The 25,444-nt window shown below is 47.8% G+C and overlaps 1 protein-coding gene across 1 annotated transcript in view; it reads left to right on the forward strand.

Annotated features, from left to right (window-relative positions):
- PPIL2 (peptidylprolyl isomerase like 2) overlaps positions 1-25,444 on the forward strand; it is a 361,075-nt gene that overhangs the window by 137,002 nt on the left and 198,629 nt on the right. Inside the window, exons 9-10 of the mRNA XM_078667958.1 lie at positions 3,408-3,483; positions 9,333-9,493. Of these exons, the coding sequence (XP_078524084.1) occupies positions 3,408-3,483; positions 9,333-9,493 (237 nt within the window). The remainder of the gene's footprint in view (positions 1-3,407; positions 3,484-9,332; positions 9,494-25,444) is intronic.

The following is a 25,444-nucleotide window of genomic DNA, read 5'->3' on the forward strand; positions in this document are numbered from 1 at the left end:
GTTCTCCAAAGGAAGAGCTTATTGTTCGTCGAACCTCATAAGAAGAAATTCATGGTTGAACCTCGTTATCTAGATAAGCAGCAAAATGATGGAAACACAAGCGACATCAAAGCGCATCTGTGATTCACGAATGAAGTAAAGACCCCTCTTTTCCAAAATCACACCAACCAACAAAGAAACTTTATTGTCCAAAAGGAATATCTGGCATCAGATGATCTGGGGCTGCTCGTTTAAAAAGCAGAATGTACCTCTGATCAAGGGATGTAAGCATGACTAAAAGTGCATCTCTCTCAACTTCATTTCACTCCAGGCGTAAGTGCAGCTGCACGATCCTCACCAGGAGTACATGCCTCTATTTGTCATGCACAACGCTAAAACTCTTCCCACGTAGACTACTCTTAACACACCCTTCCCAAAAACCTAGTAAATAATTTAAAATAAAGCTCTTTCATGATATTTTTCATTAATTCTACGTTACTCCCCGCATACGTGTAGTGAATGATATAAACAAAGGTAGTGCTACAAAAAGAGGAGACCGGGTCCCCTTGAGGATACTGAGGGCAACCTTATAGCGTATATCTAAATCAATAGAAACCCCACTGACTGCAGCTCCTGGACGTGAGCGAACTCTGAATAACTGTTACACTCCTGCCAACCCTCTATCTCGGGGAAGCCACCCATTGGAATCTTTGCATCTCAGAGGTTTGTCAAAGCAGCTTCGTATTCCATCTTGGCTTGTTCTTGGAGATGCAGATGCCCTTCCGTTACACTCTGCAGTGCATTCTCTACACTCCCACTTCTGACACCATTTGTCTGCTGGTGAAACAGGCACCACACTGCCCTCAATTGTTTACGTGTTCCTTTGCATATCAGAGACATCGTTTCACGGTGGCGGTATCTGAGGGTCTCTCAAAGGTTGAGGTGTGATAGCCACAGGAGGGGTCATTTTTGTGCCTGTCTTACAACTCCATGGCTAAAGAGCCGTGATTTGGAGAAAAGGAGGGAGGCATGAGATGTTTCTCCCTGGTCCTTTTCAAGGTTGGGGAGGATTTTGCAGTGTTGCATCCCAGCCCTTGAGCAAGATTGACGGATGCATGTTTCACCCACCAGCCGTTGCCAGGGCTGCCCAAGAGATTTGGGGTAAATGCCTGTGTTTCAAAAATGCTCCCCAGCTGTCATGGCGTACAGGGAGTGGTTTTGCAAAAGATATGTTGATGGGTATAATGCAGCAGCAGTCGGTTGCCCACTATTTTTAGTGACATTTCTTTTTCCCTCGTGATTTATGTGACTATTTGGAGGCTTTTCTCAAACGCTCGTTCTCGTACACGTTCAGCCGCTCTGTCACATAGCTTGGGACAGTCACAATGTTACACGTCAGGCTGTCATGTCTCCGTCCGACTAACAGTCACACAGGTCAACCCTTCTTTAGCTGTCTCGCCACGCTCACAAAATGAAAATAAATCTAAAATGAATATATTCATATATATATAAATATATACCTACACATACAAATATACATACATGAGGTGCTTCAGAGAAATATATATTTTCAAGGAACATTTATGTGTGTTCTATGCAGATAGCGTTGCTTTGGGTCAGCCATTATCCTGCTCACCTGTTAATGATTTGCTTCTGTCCATTGTATCCAATACAGTAAGCATACACTCTGCAACCGCGGGTCAGCCTACTTCGGCCATTAACTTTCTTGCACTGCGAATGATGCCAGATCACATTTCCAAATCCAACAACAATATGTATTTCAGTTCCAGAGCTGGTAGGACTTTGCCAGTGTTTTTTCTTTCTTTCATTCTTAGCCTATTTTAATTGGTTTTTTCATTCTTGTGTAATTTAGCCATAGCTTAAAGTTATAGTAATTTAAAACCAAAAATAGTTTTTTGCTTGCAATAAAAAAATGCCTAATTGCCAAGGCCAAGCATGTTGGCCTTGTCAATGCTTGTTGCTTTTGAACATAATCTCTCATGCATTAATGCAATCACCGGCTCGCTCTTCTCCAGATCTCCACATACGAGTAGGAGATGGTTCCTCCCCTCAAGCTCACTTTAAGTTAAATTACAATTGATGCTTAACCTGCGGCTTTGTTCTAGTTCATGGTATTGTCGGTCACAAAACACTGAGATTGTAGGGGTAATTGGGGCTCCTGGGAGAAAGCACACTCCACAGGTTCACTATAAGACGTTATATATTTCTTCACGTCCGATGGAATCTGGAAAACCTTCGACGATGTGAAGCCATGAGCAGTCTTTGGTGATTTGAAGGTTGAGGTGGTGTGGGCGACTATATTACCTTGCAGATATCAAGGGTTTTTAGTTTTTTTTGTTGAAGGCGTAGTGTTGGTTTGGTCTTGGCTGGTACCGTTGACCACTTCTTGTTCCTCCATCATCACCGAACTGTAAAGAACATTTGTTTCAGGGATGTACTTTATATGTTAGTGCTATTAGTGTAGTGCGGCTCAAAGACAAGGGGACAGCCAGTTGGTCATTGGAGAGTATTTATGCATCATTTGTATAGCATGAACCCAGCCAAAAGGCAGCAGATGTGAACCTATCCGAAAGGTAGTGGGAAAATGCCTAGCTGAACAGTAACAGGTGCAACCCTAGCCAGAAGACCGCAAATGCGACCCTAGCTGCAGGGCAGCGGGCGCGACCCTAGGCGCAGGGCAGCGGGCGCGACCCTAGGCACAGGGCAGCGGGCGCGACCCTAGGCACAGGGCAGCGGGCGCGACCCTAGACGCAGGGCTGCATGCGCGACACTAGCCAAAGGGCAGCAACTGCACACCTAGCCAGAAAAGTGTGCATCCTGGAAGTAGCAGCCCAGCCATAAGCTGGTTCCTGGTCTATCACAGTGCACGACCCCACAGGCAGAGGTAACCGTTCACCAGTAGTTGTCTCCAGATCTCCTTCACACATCACCCACCCCTTGCGTCACTGACTAGTTCTGTCCAGGTTTGGACTCCTCTGTACTGACAGTGGTAGAATTACTGACAGAAAGCTGCCTCTGAAAGCCTTCGGGCAGGGCAGAGTCACTCCTATGCCAGGCTTTGCTTGACTTGGGCCAGGCTCTGCCCCGGCCATACAAGCCTCTTAACTGTCCGCTTGAGCTGTCTACAGGCCATGCTGGCTCTGGGTATAGCACACCTGGTGTGCCTCTGTGCTTCAGTGCACTAGTCTGTCACGAACCCCAGATGGATGGATGGATGGATGGATGGATGGATGGATGGATGGGACATTGACATCTCTGTGCCCTGGAGACACTGAGCTGCATTGCCCAGGAAGAGGGGTCCCTTGTACATCAGCCAAGGCGCTGCTCACGCCAGGGACAGTGAAAAGTAGCTGATTTAGGCCTTTTATGATGGTAAACATTAATTAATATTCACTTCTTTATTTCAGGATCCTACCAATTTGGATAAATTTAATGTCGCAAACTTCTTCCATGTGAAAAACAACGTGAAGCTGATCGATGCAGGTGAGTTGACTATGTGGGAATGTGATAATAAAAGAAAGGGAAATCCATGGGGGCACTTGGAGGCAAGGGCTGGGGTCACTGGGGCAAGGGCTGGGGTCACTGGGTTAAGGGCTGGGGTCACTGGGGCAAGGGCTGGGGTCACTGGGGCAAGGGCTGGGGTCACTGGGGCAAGGGCTGGGGTCACTGGGTAAGGACTGAGGTCACTGGGGCAAAGGCTGGGGTCACGGGGCAAGGACTGGGGTCACGGGGGCAAGGACTGGGGTCACGGGGGCAAGGACTGGGGTCACGGGGGCAAGGACTGGGGTCACGGGGGCAAGGCCTGGGGTCACGGGGGCAAGGCCTGGGGTCACAGGGCAAGGCCTGGGGTCACTGGGCAAGGCCTGGGGTCGCATGGGCAAGGCCTGGGGTCACAGGGGCAAGGCCTGGGGTCACAGGGGCAAGGCCTGGGGTCACTGGGCTAGGCCTGGGGTCACGGGGGCTAGGCCTGGGGTCACGGGGGCTAGGCCTGGGGTCACGGGGGCTAGGCCTGGGGTCACTGAGGCAAGGGCTGGGGTCACTGGGGCAAGGGCTGGGGTCACTGGGGCAAGGGCTGGGGTCACTGGGGCAAGGGCTGGGGTCACTGGGGCAAGGGCTGTTGTCACTGTGGCAAGGGCTGCGGGGAGGGGTCATATGAGCAAGGGCTGAGGTCAGTGGGGCAAGGGCTGAGGTCAGTGGGGCAAGGGCTGAGGTCAGTGGGGCAAGGGCTGAGGTCAGTGGGGCAAGGGCTGAGGTCAGTGGGGCAAGGGCTGAGGTCACTGGGGCAAGGGCTGAGGTCACTGGGTCAAGGGCTGAGGTCACTGGGGCAAGGTCTGAGGTCACTGGGGCAAGGGCTGGGGTCACTGGGGCTAGGCCTGTGGTCACTGGGGCTAGGCCTTGGGTCACTGGGGCAAAGGCTGGGGTCACTGGGGCAAAGGCTGGGGTCACTGGGGCAAAGGCTGGGGTCACTGGGGCAAAGGCTGGGGTCACTGGGGCAAAGGCTGGGGTCACTGGGGCAAAGGCTGGGGTCACTGGGGCAAAGGCTGGGGTCACTGGGGCAAAGGCTGGGGTCACTGGGGCAAAGGCTGGGGTCACTGGGGCAAAGGCTGGGGTCACTGGGGCAAAGGCTGGGGTCACAGGAGCAAGGGCCAGGGAAGTCACAGGGGCAAGGGCTGAGGGGGGGTCACAAGGGCAAAGACCAGGGAGGCTCATAGGGGCAAGGGCTGAGGGGAGGAGTCACATGAGCAAGGGCTGAGTCACAGGGGCAAGGGCTGAGGGGGGCATCACAGGGGCATGGGCTGATGGGTGGGACATCACAGGGGCAAGGGCTGAGAGGGGGACATCACAGGGGCAAGGGCTGAGGGGGGAATATCACAGGGGCAAGGGCTGAGGGGGGACATCACAGGGGCAAGGGGACAAGGTGGTCACAGGGGCAAGGGGACAAGGTGGTCACAGGGGCAGGCTTTCAGACACTGAAGTAGGCTTTAGGATGTGGTGCCAGGCATTGTCAAGCGGAGGCTCGAGGCTCGGGTTGGGACACTGAGGTGGGCTGTGGAAAGCGGAGACAAACTTTGAGTCATGTTTAGGCTTTCCTGTTTTCAGTTTCGAATTTTGGTAAATTCTGGTCGTTTTTTTTTTTTTTTTTAGTGTTTTCAAGAGATTTCAATACCTTAAAAAAACAGTGGTTATCAGTGGTTACAGATTTTCATGCAATTAAAAACAACACAAACAGTGTTTTTCCGGTGTTTATGGAATGTTTAGTTATTCATTATTGCTCGCTTTCTGCACTTCATGGTATATAGTCAGCGTGTGTGCAGGGTATATGAGGTCCAAATAAATTTTTCCAAATCAAACTTATTGTAGTACACCATACAATACTTCTTCAGCGAGTCTTTGGTCATGTGCGCTTGTTCTTTTCTTCCCAAGTAAACTTTTATCTGTGAGAAGGCCCTCTCAACATTGGCACTTTGAGACAGGCAACACCAAAACAGCCAGTACACAACTTGCTAACTCTGGCCACTGACAGCTTTCCGTGCCAATACTGGTGCACCTGAAGATTGTGATTCTCTGGGCAGGTTCTGCAGTATTTGCATTGAACTGGGCGCCTATGCCCTCAGAGTTATTGAAGTGGTCAAAAATGAAGCAGAATTTTTGAAACTACAGAGAAAGTTCCTCTTTATGGCAGGGATCTAGAACTTGTACCGAGTGCCACAGTGAGGCTTCATTGACTTCAAATGGCATGGTTGTAGAAGGGACATTTCTATGCATCATTGCAAGCCATTTCTCATACATTGTAAAATAAACGTTCCTGAATTGCTCTTCAAAATTGCTTTGCTTAGCAAGTGGCAAGCACTCTAACATGGAACATGTTGCAGTTCCAAAGTCACTAAAGGTGTCGCCCAGCCTACACTCAAGTAGATGTTTCACACCAATTATGCTGAACACTTAGCAGACAAGGGTTGTTTCAGACTCTAGTTTTTTTATGTCCACTACAGCAGTTATGTTTTCCTGTAAATATCTAAGAATGCAGTAGAGTGCACTTTTTTCATATCACTATCAATATGGGACCAACGATCCTCCCATTTCTTGCCTTTGGCATCATCACTCAGCAAAAATTCTGTAAATGGTTGCCACATGGATAATATAGCATTCACATCCCCTTGGACTGAGAACCATCAGCTAAGCGACACCGTTGGGATGACTCTTTCTTTGATGCCACACAAAGCGCAAAATGAGAAATATTTGCATTTTAGTTCCAGCACATAAAAAAACAGTACACCAAAATGGACTAAAAAGTCAATAGCATTCTTCATTAACTCTTAAGATTGTAAAGATGCTTTCAGTATCCCTTCTAACAAGTGGCAAGGTTCTCTTACAGGGAAGCACCTCAGCTCCGGTATCGACATGGACAGGCCATCACACAACTTTTTCATATATGTAGCTGCATCACTGCAAATACAAACAATATCACTCCAATCTTTGTTGAACTTGGGAAGAACCTTTTTGCAGCAGCATTCCAAGTGACACTGCGTTCCATGTTTTCCAAAAGTCTGGTGTCATGTTTTCACCACTATCCCAGATGCTTGGCGATAACGCTCTTTTCACATACACTTGTCACTATACTTTTTATTGAATGTTTAAAGCCTTTGGTGTTGGCACTTCACCTACTATCAATATTGACTCACTAGAAACTGGGGGCTGATGTATCAAGGGTTTTTACCCGCTCTCTGTGGGTAAATGTGTTGGCACATATTAGGAAAGATTCTTATGAAACCAGCCATTTTACCTATCGGTGAAAGAATCAAAAGCAGCCAAAATATCAAACATGATTTTGACATTTTGTGATTCTCTACAGTTTATAAAATAAACAAGACCTTAAACATGCTTCTAAACCCTGCATCTTTAGACCAAAGACCATAAAACTGAAAAAAGGAAGAAGAAACCATATTTTAGTGACGCCCCTAAACACCAAACCCCAAGCAGAATGTTAGCCCATTCTTTCTTGCTGCTAGCCTGTATAACAAAGTTACATTGTATTGGCCCCTTCAGAAAACAAATGACTCTTTCACTCTCCTTCTTCTTTCTTTGAATGGCATTTAGTTTGTGGTTGTGCAGGTGTTTTTTCAGTGTTTATATGTTTACACTGGTGAGGGATATTTCCCTTTTCAGTGGGTTTTTATCAGTTATTATAGGGTTAAACCTAAAACTGGACAGCCTAGGTATGTACTTAGGCTTTGAGATATAGAGCCAAGCGTTGTCACTCAGAGGCTAGGTTTCCTCACAGAAGCAGTGGTTGAGATGCAGAGTTAGGGGCTTGTACCAGGTGCCAGTTTGTGGATGCAGACAGTAGAGTGCTGAAGCTTACATGAGGGTTTGAGCTGGGCTTGCGATGCTGAGGGTACGTGAGAAGCTTAGACATGAGTTAGGACCCTGAGGAAGAGGTTGGGATACAGTCAGGTGAGGGCGCATTCAAACAAGCTTATGTAGCGGAGGTCGGTGGTGGGATGTGGAGGCAGACTTTGTCATGCTGAGGAATAGTTGAGATGTGGAGGCAGTGGGCGGTCCTTTAGTCCCGATTGTGTATGCAGGTAGTAAGGTGCTTAAATAGGCCAAAGATGGTAGTGAACTGGGATGCTGAGGCTGGGTGTGAGAATCGTAGACATGGGCTGGGACACGGAGTAATGTGCTGGTGTGTGGAGGCCGGGGGTATCCTGGTGATGACCTAGAGGCGAGCCCTGCGGTGGCAGGCAGTCTGTGGTGACAGGAGCAGGCAAGCTGAAGCATGGCATGAGCGGCAATGGCAGAATCTGAATCTAAGAGACAGGTCTAGCAGAGATGTGTTGAGATATTTGAATAGCTCAGTGTAGAGTCACCTGCAGAAATATCTGCAAGCCAAAGGTTTTATCCTGCCTGAATTTGCTGCTCCATTTTTAGAATTCTATGAATTGAGGGCCTTTGAGTTTGGTACTAACACCTATTTAGACGAACTAAGAGACGAATCAAGCGATTTACAAATTGAGGCTGAGACTTTTCAACCACACCCATCATGTTAAGTGGATACAGTCCGTATCAAAAGGTGGTGCTCCGATCAGGAGGATCAGCCTCCTAACCCTCCATATAGGAATATGAATCGCCAAATTATTTCAACGAAAGTGATCAGCACTCACTATTTATTCTTGTACAAAAACAATTGTATATTCCATATAGCCTTTGTCAAGTAATGCACAGACTCAATTAAAAAAAATTCAAAATCTTCCTTCATAATCCTTTATTAATGTACTTCTTTTTTTACATATTACCCACCAATACTGCCAACGTGTTTCGTCTCTTCCCAGAGACTTCTTCAGGGCTTTTCAATGTACTCACACCCGTACTTGTTTTATGTGATTCATATAGGAAGGAAGCTCGTTTGGTTCCATTTTAACCTTAGTTTGTGCACGTGACATTCCTATTGTTCGTACAGAGACGTCTTTCTTCAGTACATGGGTTTCATGCCCATGTTGGCATCACAATCTCAGTTACTTTTCTTTACATCTGCCACGGTATGTCCGACATCAGTTTTAAAAAAGGAATCCTGCTGCCATGTGTGCCATGAGTAGTTTATATCAATAAAATTGATCATGCACATCATCCTCCTTATAACCAAAGAATTTTTCTAGATTGTAGTAAGAGCAAAGAGCGTACGTGCTCTGTGGTCGGGGCATGGGCACTGCTAAGGGATTAATAAAGGCTACTAGAGTGTAGAGCAAACTCCTCCTTTGTGCATTTATAATGACAGAATATATGCCCTGTGATGCTTCAGAGTCCTTTAGTGTCCCTGGTCCCTGTATATTGTTCCACTCTACTGTGGGATAAATCTATACACCGGATAGCTGGGCTCAGGTTTTGTCTTGCAGGTAGAAAGGATTGTTGGTAAATAACCCGGAAGTGATAGAATTAAAAGGGTCTGGGGAAAAACAGTGTGTTGTATCGGCCAGGTGACAAATATCATGCATTGTATGTGTGGCGCGTTCTTTGTCAGTACGGCCAGGATACTTGCTGAGGTGGAACCAGTAGAGTGGCATGTTGTCGGAATGGTGTGGGTGGGGTGGCTCATGAATATGATTTGTGTTCTGGATCTGTGTGTGTGTGATTTCTATATGGTGCACACTAGGTATCCCATGCTCATGTTGTGCAGGTTAAGCGGTGTCCTTTTGAGTCATGCATCCGGTGGTATTGTGGTGCACACGTGTGCACCGGGCCCGGTGGGGAAGGAGTGTTAAGAGCATTCACGTATTGCCGCATTCACAAGTTAAGTGGTTAGACTGGAGACCCTTTGCTCTCTCTTTCCTTAGATGAAGAAAAAGCCAAACTGGACCCCTCGTACCACCTAAAGAACGCAAACATGGAGACGCGTGAGACGCTGATGGAGCTTTACAAGGACTACAAAGGGGATGAGATGTTGGCAGCCACAATGAGGGCTCCTGAGAAGAAGGCCGTGGACAAGCTGAATGCAGTGAGTTTGCGTGCTTCGCCTATCGTGTGGGAGGTGGTTGGCTCATGAGGGCCACAGATCAGAGCCTATGTAAGCTCCACTGGACTATTAGGCCATAGGACTTCTATTGGTCTGCAGTGCCGGGATATAATTAATGTTCTGTTGTTAAAACAAGCTGCAAGATTATGTATTTGTGGCCTCGAAAGAAGCCTGTGAAGTCTTTGCTTCTTCGTGGTCTCCAGGGTGGGTGTGCATTCTCCTACGTATCAGTGGTTTGCAGGAACCTCAAGTCTGAGGCCTAAGTGAAGATGTGTGCCATGTAATGGCTCTTGTCTCTATAAGGACCTTGAACCTCATGATGGACCTGATGAAGGTATCTGTGGTTTTGTGCAATGGTCTTGGTGCTGTGTAGATAGGGACTATCCCAGGATTTCTTCGGGTTTTCAGCTTGTGCATGGTTTGTAAAAGCATTCAATTGACTGTGTTGCAGGAGGACTTCTCCCAACCTATATCTTTCTACTTTAGATTGTATTCACAAGAACTCTACTCTCACGCTGACGGGAAGAACTCACACAGTTTGCCCATCGAACAGGTGATCTGCATCACCTTCTAGTAACCCATATGGTTCTAACCTGAAAAGGTGCAAGCAATCTTGGTGGCATTGGAGCAAACGCCTTTCTAAAGTGTTGTTGTACAGAGACAACTTTATCACAACTATGAGTTTATGTAATTATCAGACTAGACCATGAAATGCTCAACCGCACAACAGTTCTGTAAAGTGAGTAGTAGAATGTTTGTGGTCTTAAAGTGAAAAAAAGAGAAATAGAAAAGAACGATGTTTGTATGAGAGTCAGTTGGTGGTTCTGCTGAAAATGTTGGTGCCCTTGTTGCTGTTACTGCAAAATCCCTTCTTGCTGTAGAAAGCAGGCGACTCCGATTGCACCGGAGGAAACACAACAGAGTCTTCGTTGACATCATTCTCAGCTGGCTGGTCTGTTTCAACGAGAAGTTGATTGTCAGTATCTTCTTGCAACTTAGTCCCTTCCATTACGATTAATTTCTCAGGTTGGTGAAAATATAGTTGTAGCGTGACCTTTGAACTCCAGACTTCTCTCTTTGTGCCACGATGCCACATATCTTTTATTCCTTTTACTGAACAGCTTATTCATGGACACCTGCCTGTTTTGTAGCACCCAGTACAACATTTCAGCCCATGTGGCAAATTGTGCAGCAGCAGATTTAATTAACCCCTTAACCTTGCGTGAAATTCCCCGGCGGTGCGGGCAAATTTCACGTGTGCGCGATTCGGATGGCCCCTGGCCGTCCGACGCACACACCCACCGTGACGTTGGACGGCCCCCGGCTGTCCGAAGCATGCAAAGTGTTAAAACTACTGGCCCCTCACCATTGTCAACAAATCATGAAAGGTAAACAAAAATACATACTCTAATTCCAGTCTGTACAGAGAGTTAGCAGCATTTTGAAGAAAATAACTGCAACAAAATACATGTTAAAAAAACATATTGCTGAACATGAAATTTGGTCTTATATTGCCATCTTGAAGTTCTAGTTGCAGTTATAGACCACACTGCCTTCAGCAATGCACTGCTTATGACCTCACATATTACATCGCTCATGACATGTTTAGTGACAACATTGATGACATCACTGACTTCTCAAAGCACAGGGTCGCAAATTATAGTTTTGAAGCGTGAATCTTTTCTGGATTCACATGCTGTGCATTATTCAGCCATGTAGTGGTTGGGTCCAGAACTGTTTTGTTTTGTCCTTCTTTTTTTTCTTTTTCGTGTTGGCGGGTGTCGAGGTACCTCCATTTGGTGTCCGCTTGTAACGTCGCTGTGCTTCCTCCGGAACCTCCCACCCATGGTTGCCATTTTCAATTTCTTTTTTCCGCTGTTGGGTCTGGATCGATGCAGAAGGAGCTCCAAGTTTTGGAGAAAAGAATCAGTGAAAAAACTGAAAAATACCAGGAAAAATTGACAGGACATCAGATCGAGGTACCGGAGAAGGTCAAGAGCGGAAGGGACTACCTCATCGACAACCGGAGAACAATGCACATGCAGAGGACTCCCTGTTCTTGGTGATGGAAAAAACCCTGTTCTGGTTCTGACAGAATTGCCATCACAAGTTCGCCCAGAAGGACCAACATCGAGTCTGCAACCTCTGCCTACCGGTAGATCAACGAAGTGAGGACTGCAACGCGTGTTTGGTCTTCACCCCAAAGACCGTTAGAATGAGGGATAGACATTGCAGAGTCAACTATAGCATGCAGGGCCTAAATGAAGCACCATCGCTACAAATCTGGGCCTCTAAAGCGGGGAAGAGGATAATGTTGCAGAAGGACCAGAAGGAGAGACCGCAACCGATGTCCAAGTGGTGGGGTCAAAAAGAAGTCTTCTAGAGAGGTCAGCGAGACGTTGTCCTTGAAGAAACTAGACGAGTCTTGAAAAACGTACTCCAAGTCCTCAAAGGGAGCCTCCGCGTCCAAGCATTCAACGACCGCAGCCAATTCCCGAAATAAACATACTGTAGGATCCTTCGAAAAGGACTCCGTAGCGGGAAAGAGCCTTGAAAGATCAAAGTCATCGACAGACGGTCAAGGAAAAGACACATGGACGTCGAAACATGAGAGGTCAAAATCCGTAAGGCATGGTCTGGCATCTGCACCATCCACAAAAGAGCCTTCAACCTCGAAAAGAAAGGTTGAAGTTCTGGACATTGAAACACACACATTCAAGATTGAAAAGAAAAGGAAAAGACTTGAGGCCAAAATGGCAAATATTTTACAAAGAAAGAAGCCTGAAACTATTTAAAATACCCCTTAAAAGCTTGATGACACTCGAGAAAATAGTCAAAGACATAGAGCCTCCCTTATCCAACGAACCTCAGGAGGTACAGGAAAAAAAGTTATTTTTCGAGGAAAAGGAAGAACAAACCTAAATGTGGTCAGAGAGCTCTTGAGTTTCACGAGGTACAATGGCAAGACCTCGACACTGATTCGCCAAAAGAGGCCGTCGACACCTATCCATCGAGGTCTTCTCCACCAGACGATATTGGGTTGTACAATTAGGTCATCAAAAAGGCGGCAGAAACATATGGAGTCCAGCTTGAGGAGGAAGACCTCAATCATCCTTATTAGAAACTCTACTGCCTACACAATCTAGAAAACAATTCCTCCCTATGTTACTAAGAGTGCTGGATCAGGGGGAAAAAGCTTTCAAAGAACCTGCCACATGCAAGGCAGTTACACCTAGAGGAGAGACGAAATACAAACGCTCCTCCAAGGACCCAAATTACATCAAGGGGTCAGTGCCTGCAGATTTCATCATAACATCCACAGCCAGGAAGAGGGCAAATGTGTTGAGTACAACTGGACCTCCCTCAGATAAAGCAAAAGAATGGACTTTATGGGCAGGAAGGTCAAGAGAAGTGCTGCGAGCCAATGCAAATTTCGAATGCTTTGCCCAACTGCTATGCCTATCAACACTGAGAGGAGATAGGTCTGCTGAAGCAACTACCAGAACAAAACAAAAAGGGAAATACATTTGGTTTAAAAGGGGAAAACGAAGCCAATACATTCTTGAAATCATCCCTTGATGCCACAGAGACATCAAGCAGGCAAATGATGATTAGTATCACGGAGAGAAGGCATGCATGGCTACGCATCTTAGGATTCAAACCAGAAGGGCAAAACAACATTCTCAATGTACAGTTCAATAGGGAACAGCTCTTTCGAAGCGTAGTAGATGACACCCTGAACCAATTGAAAAAGTACAACGCGAATCCAGCACACTCTGCACCCGCTGAGCCCGGCCAGTGCCTGAGTGAACAAAGACCACGAGGACGTCCCCCCGGCGACTGTGACAAAGAATCCAGCACCCAAGGAGCCTCCTCGACGCTCCTGACGAAGACGACGCCTGCAGCCTCAACACCAGGGACCCATCCAACCGCGACCAGCAAAGGGTAAGATTTCCCGACGCCTAAAGACACCCCGGCGCCCCACGGCCCCCAGTGCCCAACTCCTGGGTGTCTACCCAACCTACAGTTTCCCAACTTACCTCTCGAAGTGGTGGTCACACCTGAAGAATCTCCGTCCTGAGCCTGCAGCCTTTGTTCATCTTGCAGCTCTCCCATTGAAATCCATCGGGCGCCCGAAGGCCCAAAGCACCCTGCACCCAGCCGCCCGAGTGCCCCTGGAGGTGCACCAACTGTTCTACTCTACTTCCCCACTTGCCCTGTGTAAGTGACCAGGAACTTGGCTCCCAAAGCCGCGTGGCCTGCCTGTTAGCAGCAAGCAACCAAAGGCCCCCTGCCCACCATAGGCTAACATTGGGCCTACTCTCTCTGCTCCCGGCTGCCCCTGTGCCGCTGAGGGTGTAACTACTGTACCTACCTGAACCTGGGAGACCCATGAGTCTTGCCCCAGAACCTTAACTCTGCTAGTCGAGTACTTACCTGAAAGCCGATAACTTGCATTTTCTCCATAAGGTAACATTGACTGGTTTTCAATTGGAAATTCTTCTAAGTGTCGAGTTTTGAAACTTTAAAATAGTCACTAAAAATCATCCGATCAACAGAAACAAAATTACTCACCTGTTACCAGGAGATATCCCACTGCTGGATTCAGGTACCCAGCACTGACCCGAAAAAGTAATTTTCCGATAACTTGATTTTCCTTCATAGGATAACATTGCCTGGTGTCGATTTTTGCAACTTTAAAATATACCTTAAAAATCACCTGTTTTACAAAAACGATTTCTTTTAACTGTTTACAGGAAATGCACCAGGGCTGAATCCATGATCCAGCCGAGTAAGAAAAACGTACGCAAAGTAATTGATATTGCATTTACTTAAAATTCCCATTGAGTTCAATGCTACAGGGAGTAGTTGGAAAAACCTGTTCTTCCAATATTAGAGTTGCTTTTCCACTTTACTGTTGGGTGATGCCTTCAGACCGCCGCAGGCTGCTCTGCAGAGCTTTACCAGTGTCAGGGCTACTAGGATTATGCTAGATGGGGACTAAATTAATCCACAAGGTTATCTAAATTATGAGGCAAATGATAAGTCATATGGCACATTCCCTGCCTCTATTATTTTCTTCTATTTGAGCTAGAAACATTTTTGTGAAGCCTGCAAATTATTGGCCATGTTATGCAACAAATGCCGTAAATGTGGCAAATTCTGCAGCAGCAGATTACCTTAAATCTACAGGCCCTCACCATTGTCCTTTTGTTTATCAACAAATTATGTAAGAAAAACAGAAATGCATAGTCCAATATCAATCTGTACAGAGTTAGCAGCATTTTGAAGAAAAGATATTTTCAATAGATGGACACAACATAGACATGTTAAATAAAACATAATGGGTAACATTCACGTTGCTCTTATATTGCCATCTTGATGTTCTAGTGACATTTATAGACCACTCGGCCTGCCTCAATGCACTGCTTATGACCCTATACATTACATCACTCATGACTTGCTCAGTGACAACATTGATGACATCTCAAATGGCAGGGCGCAATTTATAGTTGGCTCAGTAAACTCTAACTGATGAATTAGTGTGTTTTTTTTTTTTTTTTTTTTAAATAACAATCTCACCTAACTATACCATGACTTTATTTTTTGCAATGACTATCTAAATGTATTTAAACTTTAAAATAAGATATTATTTCCAGACTAAATATGTGACCATAATCTTTGGATTTTTTCAGTGAATTTCTGAAGTTTTTTCATTTAAATTAAGATTTTATTATCCTACCTAACTATAACATCGCTTTAACCTTTGATTTCAAAGTGAATTTCTAGATTTTAATTTTTTAACACAAAGTATGATCCTGCTACCATACCTAACTAAAGTCACTGGCCTGCAGTGGACACACCCTGCATCCAATCCCAGTGGGGGCAGCGAGTGACTCCCCTCCCCCCCCACCCGCCCACCCCAATGCACGGCCAGCCAATAAGAGTACTCTTCACAATATAAAGGGGTGTCATTTAAAATGAGGAAGTTCTATTGGCTGTGCTAAGGGGTCACCACATCAATATATGAACGCAAGCCTTTTGGCTTTATCATGGGCTCACTCCCTTAATGAAACAATATCAGGTTATGATTAAACATTAAAACCAATAGATTTCAAAACCATATTCAAAGTCATTCATTAATAATTTCATTACAATTTAGTATACCTTTAAATAAAGTATACGTATTTAGAACAACATTGAATAGTGTCAGTCTTTCTTTTACACGCCTCAGGCCACTTAATGCAGCAATAAGACCAACCACAAGAGGTCCCTGCAAACCTCAGCTGAAGAGCAAAAGCTCCAGCGCTGGGAATGATTAGAAACACTATACAGTTTTCCTGGGGTCACGCTGTATACACCACAGGAACATAGGGTTACTTTTAATAAATGATTTCTGAGGGACTTGTGCACTCCCTGCAGCCCCTAACATGTAATATGTTGGTGGGGCCCCTGCCTACAAATGGCAGTATAGGGAGTTCCTTGCTCAGAGCAGTGAATAATAGAGTGCCCTGGCTTCTTATTTATTACTACTTTTGGCGTTCTCTCTCTTTTTTTCCGAGGGGTTCCCAGGTGTGACCCCGAACACCCACAGCATGTCCTACTGATAGGGGGCTGCATGTGATCCCACAGGCTTCCCCTGGGCCAGTTGGCTCTCCAACCAGCAGCCATCTCAGCGTGCATATCCGGACTGGCTGTAGCGGGCATCGGATGTTTTCCTGGGAGACTGGGGTAGGTTTTGGAATGGTCAGGCCAGTTTTCTTAAATTTATTTTTTTTACAGAGTTTTATATAGCGCGAACTTGACCCGAATCAGGTATCAGAGCGCTTTACATAGTTGCGTTACATGAAGACACATTCATTTTTGTTAGGCACGGGGAGATTAAGTGATTTGCCCAGAGTCACAGAAGGTTCAGCGTCATGGTAGAGACTTGAACCAAGTTCCCCTGATTAGAGGTCGACCGCCCTAGCCGTTAGGCCAACTTCTCTCACCTTAACCTTAATGGTTTTGCTGCAATATCAGCCCCCAGTAAAACAAGCATTTGCAATGCGATAGGTCTTGCCTTTGGGACCTTATATATATTTAGCTATGCAGCACATTAGCCTGGGTGCTGAAACATCTACTGTTCTTTTACATGGAGGGAAAGTAAGCACCAAACTGCGTGACATGCCAGGTATGGGAACACATGGAGAGAAATATTTCCTTTCAGTAGGAAATGGTATAGTCCGAAGCTCTGTTTTTAATATAAAATCAGGGCCTTCGGTGGTCATATCACTGAAAATACAAGATTTGAAAAAAATATTATTGTCTACGTATGCTCAAGGAAGACCATTTCTATGGACTGGAATCTAGAGAATGCTAAAGTGATTCTGGTATTTTACTGACCTCTACTGGTCGTTTTCTATCAAGAAAGGTAAATAGAGGCAGTTGCCAAAAAAATATAAAAAAATAAAGTCCCTCAGCAGAAAGCAATTCTGGTATTTTACTGACCTCTACTGGTCGTTTTCTATCAAGACAGTTAAATAGAGGCAGTTGAACAGAAAAAAAAGTTCCTAAGCGGAAGCAGACAAGTCCTAGGGCTGATCTCCAGAGCCCACAAAGTACATACACATATAAGTATATACTAAAGTATATACAAGAGTTCTCGAATGCTCGACCTAAAAAGCAGCAGTGCTGGGGGACGTTTTTTGTTTTAAGTAGCAGTGCTTCACGCTTAAACCCCCGGCCTGGGGTTAGGTGGCTGGTCTGACAAAATTGGCAGGGCTGCATTGGGTTCCCAGTCTGCAAGTGGCATCCGACCACACTTTTTTTTTTTTTTTTTAGTGCCCCGTTCCCACCTGGGGCACCCACAACTCAGCTGTCCATTGGGGGCTGAGGAAAGCATCCATCCTTGAATGCTGACAGGAGCCAGCAAACATTCAATGTACTTCCGCCTTGAGTGAGCAAACTTTTCTTTTTGCTCCAGCGAGCTGGAAAAATGTAGTCTCTCCTGCTCTCGAATTACAGGGGAAAGTAATACCATCCTCTGTGTCCCAGGGATTGGCATGGGAGGGAGGCACACACCCCCCCTCCCTTTTTTTATATTAAAAAAATGTAAACCAGCATGCAGCGTCGCTCCCCCCCCACCCCCCCAACCCTCCGTCTCGTGACTGCTCACTATGGAGGGATTGTAATGAAAAGAGCACCTGGCCCATTTTAGGTGTGTTCGAGGCATGTGGGCTGCTGAATTCATATCTGTGCATAGATCGCCGCCTAGTGTTGGGTGCGGATGACTGCACTTTGTTGTCCTGGAAGAGTCTTCGAAGTATCACGAGTTAGGTGACTCCTCCCCTGGACTACAGTGCGCATGGGCATTTTCTCCATCCTCAGATTAATTTTTTCCGCCATTGTGTTTGTATGTTTTTTTATTTTATTTGCTAGTTATACAAAGTTAGGGGGCCTTTATATCCATTTTCAAAATATTTTCAGGTTAGGGGACCGAATCATATAATGGCTACAGCAACCTATCTTTTCATGTTGTGGCTAGCTGATCAGGGCTGAAGTAACTAACTTGCCATGCACAGCCATGTCATTAATGATGTCATTTCAAATATCAGAGGTGTTAGTGATGTCCTAGAACATATCCTGAGTGATTTAATATGCGAGGTCAGGAGCAGTCCATGGTGAGTGTGCAAGTTATAGTTTCTTGAATTAACTAGAACTGCTGCATTTCAGTGGTTTATTTTTTTTGTTTAAAATTCTATTTTAACTGACATTTCCACCTAACTACAGCGTCACTTTAACCTTTGTTTTTGTCATTGAATTTCTATGGGTGTTTTTTAACGTAAAGTAAGATTTTTTAAATCATATTGACTATGCCACACCCCGGCGGGTGCCCAAACCTACACTGTGCATAACTTTTGGGTGTGCGCGGTGTAAGGTTGGACCAGGGCCAGCGCCCAACCTTCCTCCGCAGACACCCACCTGACTTGCTTTTTTTGTTTTTAAATTGTTTTCTGATCATGCTGGACTCTTGCGGGATCACAGCTTCACAAGAAATATATATATTTTTTGTCCTTAGGAGCAGGGATTACCCTCTGGGCAAAATCCCCCCCACCCCAAAGCAACGTCGAGGGAGTCCAGGTGCTCCTACCCTGTCCCCTTATGCTTTTTTTTCTTTCATTTTCATGACCAGGGGACTGAGTAATGTCTTGTAATGGTGACCACAACAACATCTCTTTGTGCTTCAACCAGCCAGTCAAAGTGCAAGTTCTGAATAAAGTCACGGGAGAGAAGAAAACAAAAGACCCCTTGGCCAATCAGTTTGCTCTGTTTTTTGAAGTGGCATGTCCGCAGTACTCCTGCGTACCCAATCTTCCAGATATCTGTTCATTTTTAACCTTAATTTCTCAAAAACAAATAAACAGATTTACATCAAATCATGAAAAACATGCTCTCTGGGTAAACATCTAGCTTTCTGCCAAAGTTGTAATTCTGTTCAGCCGTTTTGGCTGTAACGCTGTTCGTTACAGCCAAAACTGTCTTGGGACCCGCCTCCCTTTCTCAGCCCCTGCTTGGTGAATCACTCCGAAACATTCCTGGTAGGACCTGAGCTGGATAAACATTTTTGGAAGGTTTTGTGAAGATTCGTCAAATGGTGCCAAAGTTATTAGCAAAACAAAAGTCCATTTCCGTTGGTACCTAGGTCCTGAATAGAACTACACAGTTCTGCAGTCCACACAATAGTCATGCAAACCATAACCCGCACACCAGCTACAGTGCTCCAGCCATAGACTATCTTTAGGCGAGAATATTTATCACATTACCTTTAACACTATTAATGAAATGACAAAGCATAGTATTATTTATTCGTTTGAGTATGTTTTGTTGTTTAACACCTTGGCTGCGCTGCCGATTTTGCGGAAGTGAGGCACTTCCAAAAAACGGGCGGGGCCGCGTTGGCCATTGGCCGACGGCAGCACCAGCGAGGTAGCGTTGCCGTCGGCCAATGGCCGACGGCAGCATGGAAAGGGTTAATGATGCTGTGCTTTTAAGTGTTATTATTGGAATAAATATTGTGAGGTCATTGGCTTTGCATTTGATGCAGGAGTTATTGCTTGCATTGGTGATGTGCAAGTTACGGATTGCGGAGCTAACCGGAACTCTTTGCGGTGTATGACCTTTGACCACGAGCAGCGGGGGTTGGCAGCAGGGTGGTGTTGGAGGCTATTTCCTGCTGTACATAAGGGTTTGCTGCCCGTACGGGATGGGTGCCCTACAGCCAACTCTCCATGGGAGGCCAGCCCCCACAGTAACCTCCTTAAGCCCTACGAAGCGGGCTTGAGCAAACATTTCTGGTTTGCTGGTGTTTTTTATCTACTATTTTATCTACTATTGCAGGAACTTGACCTACTCAGTTTAGTGCTTCAAATTGAGGTGTTTTGTATTGATGAAGTCCTGAAGCAGAATTCCTCTCTGCCCCTTGCTTACTGTGTGCCATCCTTTACAGCATAGAGTGATGATGATGGCATTCTAGGAAGAATTGTCTATTATTTTATTTGGTTCAAGCCAATCATTTCCAAAATAAACCTGAAAAAGAAAAGAATTGGGAAAAACAGAATAAAATCTCTGCTGTTTTTCTGTGAGATATAACTTGTTTTTCATTATTCCCAGTTTGAAGGTGCACCGTTCATTTTCCTCTCGCATAGGCAGCGCTTGCGCTGACTCTTCGAGACCTGCTGTATTCAGGATATGGGAATAAAGCTCCGCCTACTTTCCGCCCATCCTTTTAATTGGCTTGTGTCCTTTGTAAATTGTGGCTTTTCATTTGGTCATTAGGCTTAGTAGTCCCTCCTTAGTACCGCCTTGTCTCTTCTTGTAACCTCCCGTTACATGTGGTGTTACACCCTAGTTTCAATTACAGCCTCAAGCACTATTTTCTTAAAGGCCTTCAAACAGGACACTCACTTGCTCCTAAGCTAGGTTGGCATTGGTTACTTTACGCGCTAGCACATCTCACAATTAATCGAGACCTTCTATAAATTTCCCTTCATCAGCTCCACATAGAGTACAACCTAATCCGGAATGAATATAATAATTCTTTTGTCACATTTCAAAGCTACTAATTGTATATATGGACATAGCTATTTGAATGTACTAGTGGTACTGTTTTGCATGCAATGTATTATGGGTGTACCATATGTGACCAAAAGTTTATAATACTCACTAGGGGCCTCTAGGAGCAGCTTGCGGTACTGCACCGAGACATACAATGCTGGTGTCTTGCTCACTAGGGACCTCTAGGAGCAGCTTCGGTACTGCACTGAGACATATAATGCTGGTCGTGGCTCACTACGCAAGCATTTGCAATGCACTGGGTCTCGTATTACTGAAAGTATGAGCTATTGGCATTGCATTATTATTTGCACCGCCAATACCTCAAACTGTCAGTAATACGAGACCTTTTGCATTGCAAATGCTTGTTTGTGTTTTTTACCCTTGTGTTCCCAATTCATTTTGTCTTAATTCTCCACTGGTTTTATCTCCCTCCCCCTAGGGAGAACAATGGAAGGCAGTGGTGATGCTCAAGATTGAGAGGCCTCACCACTGACATTCTCTTCTTCCTCTGCTTTTATGGCTTTGCTGAGAGGGGTGGTCTAAATTGACATCCTTTCCCATTCCGGGCCTTTAGTATTCTATGATTGGCTTTTGACTTCCATATGACATTTCTGGCCCCACCCCCTTAATATAGCCAGTCCGTCCTTCTCTTCTCTGCAGAAACATGGCTGCCTGCTGTGAACTTCTCTTGCTCACAGTGGACCAGTCCTCACAGGATTTCCCTGGTTCTCGGGACATCCGATTCCCTGTCTCCCTCCCCCCCCCGCCAAAAACGTGCCCACGCACCCCTGAGAGCCAATCGGCTTCCTTCGGCGGCTTGCGCATGCCTGTTCCCTCCCATCTGATTCCACATCTTCTGTTTCCACAGCGCTCTCTTTCCTGGGGTTCCTCCTTTCCGCTCTGAGCCACGGAAAGTGGGACAGGGGGTTCCACAGGGCTCGGCCATCAGCCCGATACTTTTCAACCTGTATCTTCGCCCCCTAGTCCAGCTTATTAAATCTTTTGGTGTCTCGGCTTTTAATTACGCTGATGACACCCAGCTGGTCTTTTCTCTGGAAGGTAATAACGCGGTCTCACTGGAAACTTTCCATCGCTGTATGGCAGCTACAGCGGATTGGCTTCGAGCCAATTCCCTCCAATTTAATAGCTCTAAGACGGAGGTGCTCCACTGCTCCAGTGATCGAATTCCGCGGGCTCTTCCAGAGAACTTCTGGCCCACTGCTTTCCCGGAACCAGTAGCGGCGGCGGAATCAGCCCGCAACTTGGGGGTTATTTTCGGCCCGAATCTACAGCTTGATCTGCATGTAAACAAAACTATCGCTACGTGCATGATGCTGTTACGCATGTTGCGTAAAGTTCTGCCCCTTCTCCCCGCCCAGGCCAGGCCAGAGGTAGTTCGCAGTACTATTTTAAGTCGCTTAGACTACTGCAATGCGCTGCTTCTGGAGGCCCCAAAAAATCTGGTGGGGAAGCTACAACGGGTGCAGAACATGGCTGCCAAGCTGGCTCTTTCGCGGGCTAGATCTAGCTCCTCTACTCTGGCCCTAAGAGATCTGCATTGGCTTCCGGTGCATCTGCGAGTGATGTATAAGGCCGCGTGTTTGGTGTTTAAGGCCGTACACCAACAGGGCCCAATACCACTTCGCGACATGTTTGCTTGGTATGCTGCCTCGCGGCCTCTCCGCTCATCCTCAGCCAGCTTGTTGGTGGTCCCGAGGTTCCAGAGAGTCAGGATGGGTGGCCGCTCATTCAGTGTTGCGGCGGCCCGACTCTGGAACTCCCTTCCTCTCTCTCTGAGAAGCCACAAGGACTACCTACCATTTAGGAAAGCGCTGAAAACGTATTTGTTCCCGAAAAGTGTCTGAGCAGTGAGTTGTGTGCCTGCTGAAGTTCAAAGCGCCAGGATGCCCTCTGGGTGATAGGTTGCGCTTTATAAGTACACAAAATAAATAAATAAATAAATAATAAATATGCATGAGAAGTCATTCCTGCACTTGAGGGTTGGGAAATCTTGCTGTGTACCTTGAATTTATTATTCGACTAGAAGACCCTATTATAGTCCCAGCTTGCTCACAGTAGTCCTCACTTTGAGTCCCTTCTTGTCTAAAACAGATAAACATGACCAATATTGAAGAAGTTTAAAAAAATTAAAAATAAATTCAAGCAGCAATGAAAGCAAGACCGCTGCAGATGTGTATGTATATATTTATATATGTACAGAGCGACGAACGGTTAAAGACCGCGCGGTCTCTGTGGATCTGATGCTTTTTTCGGCGTCTGTACATCAGTCTGCCTCCAGAAATAGTCCTTCATCCTCGTGCTCAGTTGGCTCTGAATAAATCATTGCAGCTCCTTCATTATTTACAGACTTTTCCAGGAAAAGCAGGTTAGATATTTCTGACTTCAAAGAAGCCTTGAATGCCTAGAGAAGGGCTCCGCGAGGGGCCGGGCCCCGGAGAGGAGGGCGGCGCTCTGGCCTGAGGATGGACGAGGGCTAGGACCCTGGTCTGAGGATGAAGGCTAGGTTTGTCTGTCCAGCCCCTCACTGAGGGCAGATCCCTCTAGTCTACAAAGGGCCATCCCTCCAGCCCCTCCCTGAGACACAGAGACCTCGTGCCTGCATTGGCCCCGTCACTCCAGCTCCTCCCTGAGAGGGCAGATCCCTCGTGCCTGCATTGGCCCCCGTCTCTCCAGCCCTCGTGCCTGCATTGGCCCCGTCTCTCCAGCCCTCGTGCCTGCATTGGCCCCGTCTCTCCAGCCCTCGTGCCTGCATTGGCCCCGTCTCTCCAGCCCTCGTGCCTGCATTGGCCCCGTCTCTCCAGCCCCCGTGCCTGCATTGGCCCCGTCTCTCCAGCCCTCGTGTCTGCTTTGGCCCCCGTCTCTCCAGCCCTCGTGCCTGCATTGGCCCCGTCTCTCCAGCCCTCGTGCCTGCATTGGCCCCGTCTCTCCAGCCCTCGAGCCTGCATTGGCCCCGTCTCTCCAGCCCTAGTGTCTGCATTGGCCCCGTCTCTCCAGCCCTCGTGCCTGCATTGGCCCTGTCACTCCAGCCCTCGTGCCTGCATTGGCCGTCACTCCAGCCCTCGAGTCTGCATTGGCCCCGTCTCTCCAGCTCCTCTCTGAGAGGGCAGATCCCTCGTGCCTGCATTGGCCCGTGTCTCCAGCCCTCGTGTCTGCATAGGCCCCGTCTCTCCAGCCCTCGTGCCTGCATTGGCCCCGTCTCTCCAGCCCTCGTGTCTGCATGGGCCCCGTCTCTCCAGCCCTCGTGTCTGCATTGGCCCCGTCTCTCCAGCCCTCGTGCCTGCATTGGCCTCATCTCTCCAGCCCTCGTGCCTGCATTGGCCCCGTCTCTCCAACCCTCGTGTCTGCATTGGCCCCGTCTCTCCAGCCCTCGTGCCTGCATTGGCCTCATCTCTCCAGCCCTCGTGCCTGCATTGGCCTCGTCTCTCCAGCCCTCGTGCCTGCATTGGCCCGTCTCTCCAGCCCTCGTGCCTGCATTGGCCTCGTCTCTCCAGCCCTAGTGCCTGCATTGGCCCCGTCTCTCCAGCCCTCGTGCCTGCATTGGCCCGGCTCTCCAGCCCTCGTGCCTGCATTGACCCCGTCTCTGCAGCCCCTCCCTGAGAGGGCAGATCCCTCGTGTCTGCATTGGCCCGTCTCTTTAGCCCTCGTGCCTGCATTGGCCGTCACTCCAGCCCTCGAGTCTGCAATGGCGGTCACTCCAGCCCTCGTGCCTGCATTGGCGGTCACTCCAGCCCTTGTGTCTGCATTGGCCCCGTCTCTCCAGCTCCTCCCTGAGAGGGCAGATCCCTCGTGCCTGCATTGGCCCGTCTCTTTAGCCCTCGTGCCTGCATTGGACGTCACTCCAGCCCTCGAGTCTGCAATGGCGGTCACTCCAGCCCTCGTGTCTGCATTGGCGGTCACTCCAGCCCTCGAGTCTGCAATGGCGGTCACTCCAGCCCTTGTGTCTGAATTGGCCCGTCTCTCCAGCCCTCGTGCCGGCATTGGCCCCGTCTCTCCAGCCCTCGTGCCTGCATTAGCCCCGTCTCTCCAGCCCTCGTGCCTGCATTGGCCGTCACTCCAGCAATGGCGGTCACTCCAGCCCTCGTGCCTGCATTGGCGGTCATTCCAGCACTCGTGCCTGCATTGGCCCGTCTCTCCAGCCCTCGTGCCTGCATTGGACCGTCTCTCCAGCCCTCGTGTCTGCATTGGCCCCGTCTCTCCAGCCCCTCCCTGAGAGGGCAGATCCCTCGTGTCTGAATTGGCCCGTCTCTCCAGCCCTCGTGCCTGCATTGGCCCCGCCTCTCCAGCCCTCGTGCCTGCATTGGCCGTCACTCCAGCCCTCGAGTGTGCAATGGCGGTCACTCCAGCCCTCGTGTCTGCATTGGCCCCGTCTCTCCAGCCCTCGTGCCTGCATTGGCCGTCACTCCAGCCCTCGAGTCTGCAATGGCGGTCACTCCAGCACTCGTGCCTGCATTGGCGGTCACTCCAGCCCTCGAGTCTGCAATGGCGGTCACTCCAGCCCTCGAGTCTGCAATGGCCCCGTCTCTCCAGCCCCTCCCTGAGAGGGCAGATCCCTCGTGCCTGCATTGGCCCGTGTTTCCAGCCCTTGTGCCTGCATTGGCCCCGTCTCTCCAGCACTCGTGCCTGCATTGGCCCCGTCTCTCCAGCCCTCGTGCCTGCATTGGCCCGTCTCTCCAGCCCTCGTTCCTGCATTGGCCCCGTCACTCCAGCCCTCGAGTCTGCAATGGCCCCGTCTCTCCAGCCCCTCCCTGAGAGGGCAGATCCCTCGTGTCTGCATTGGCCCCGTCTCTCCAGCCCTTGTGGCTGCATTGGCCCCGT

This window comes from Lissotriton helveticus, chromosome 11 (genome assembly GCF_964261635.1).
Source record: "Lissotriton helveticus chromosome 11, aLisHel1.1, whole genome shotgun sequence".
Lineage (NCBI taxonomy): Eukaryota > Metazoa > Chordata > Amphibia > Caudata > Salamandridae > Lissotriton > Lissotriton helveticus.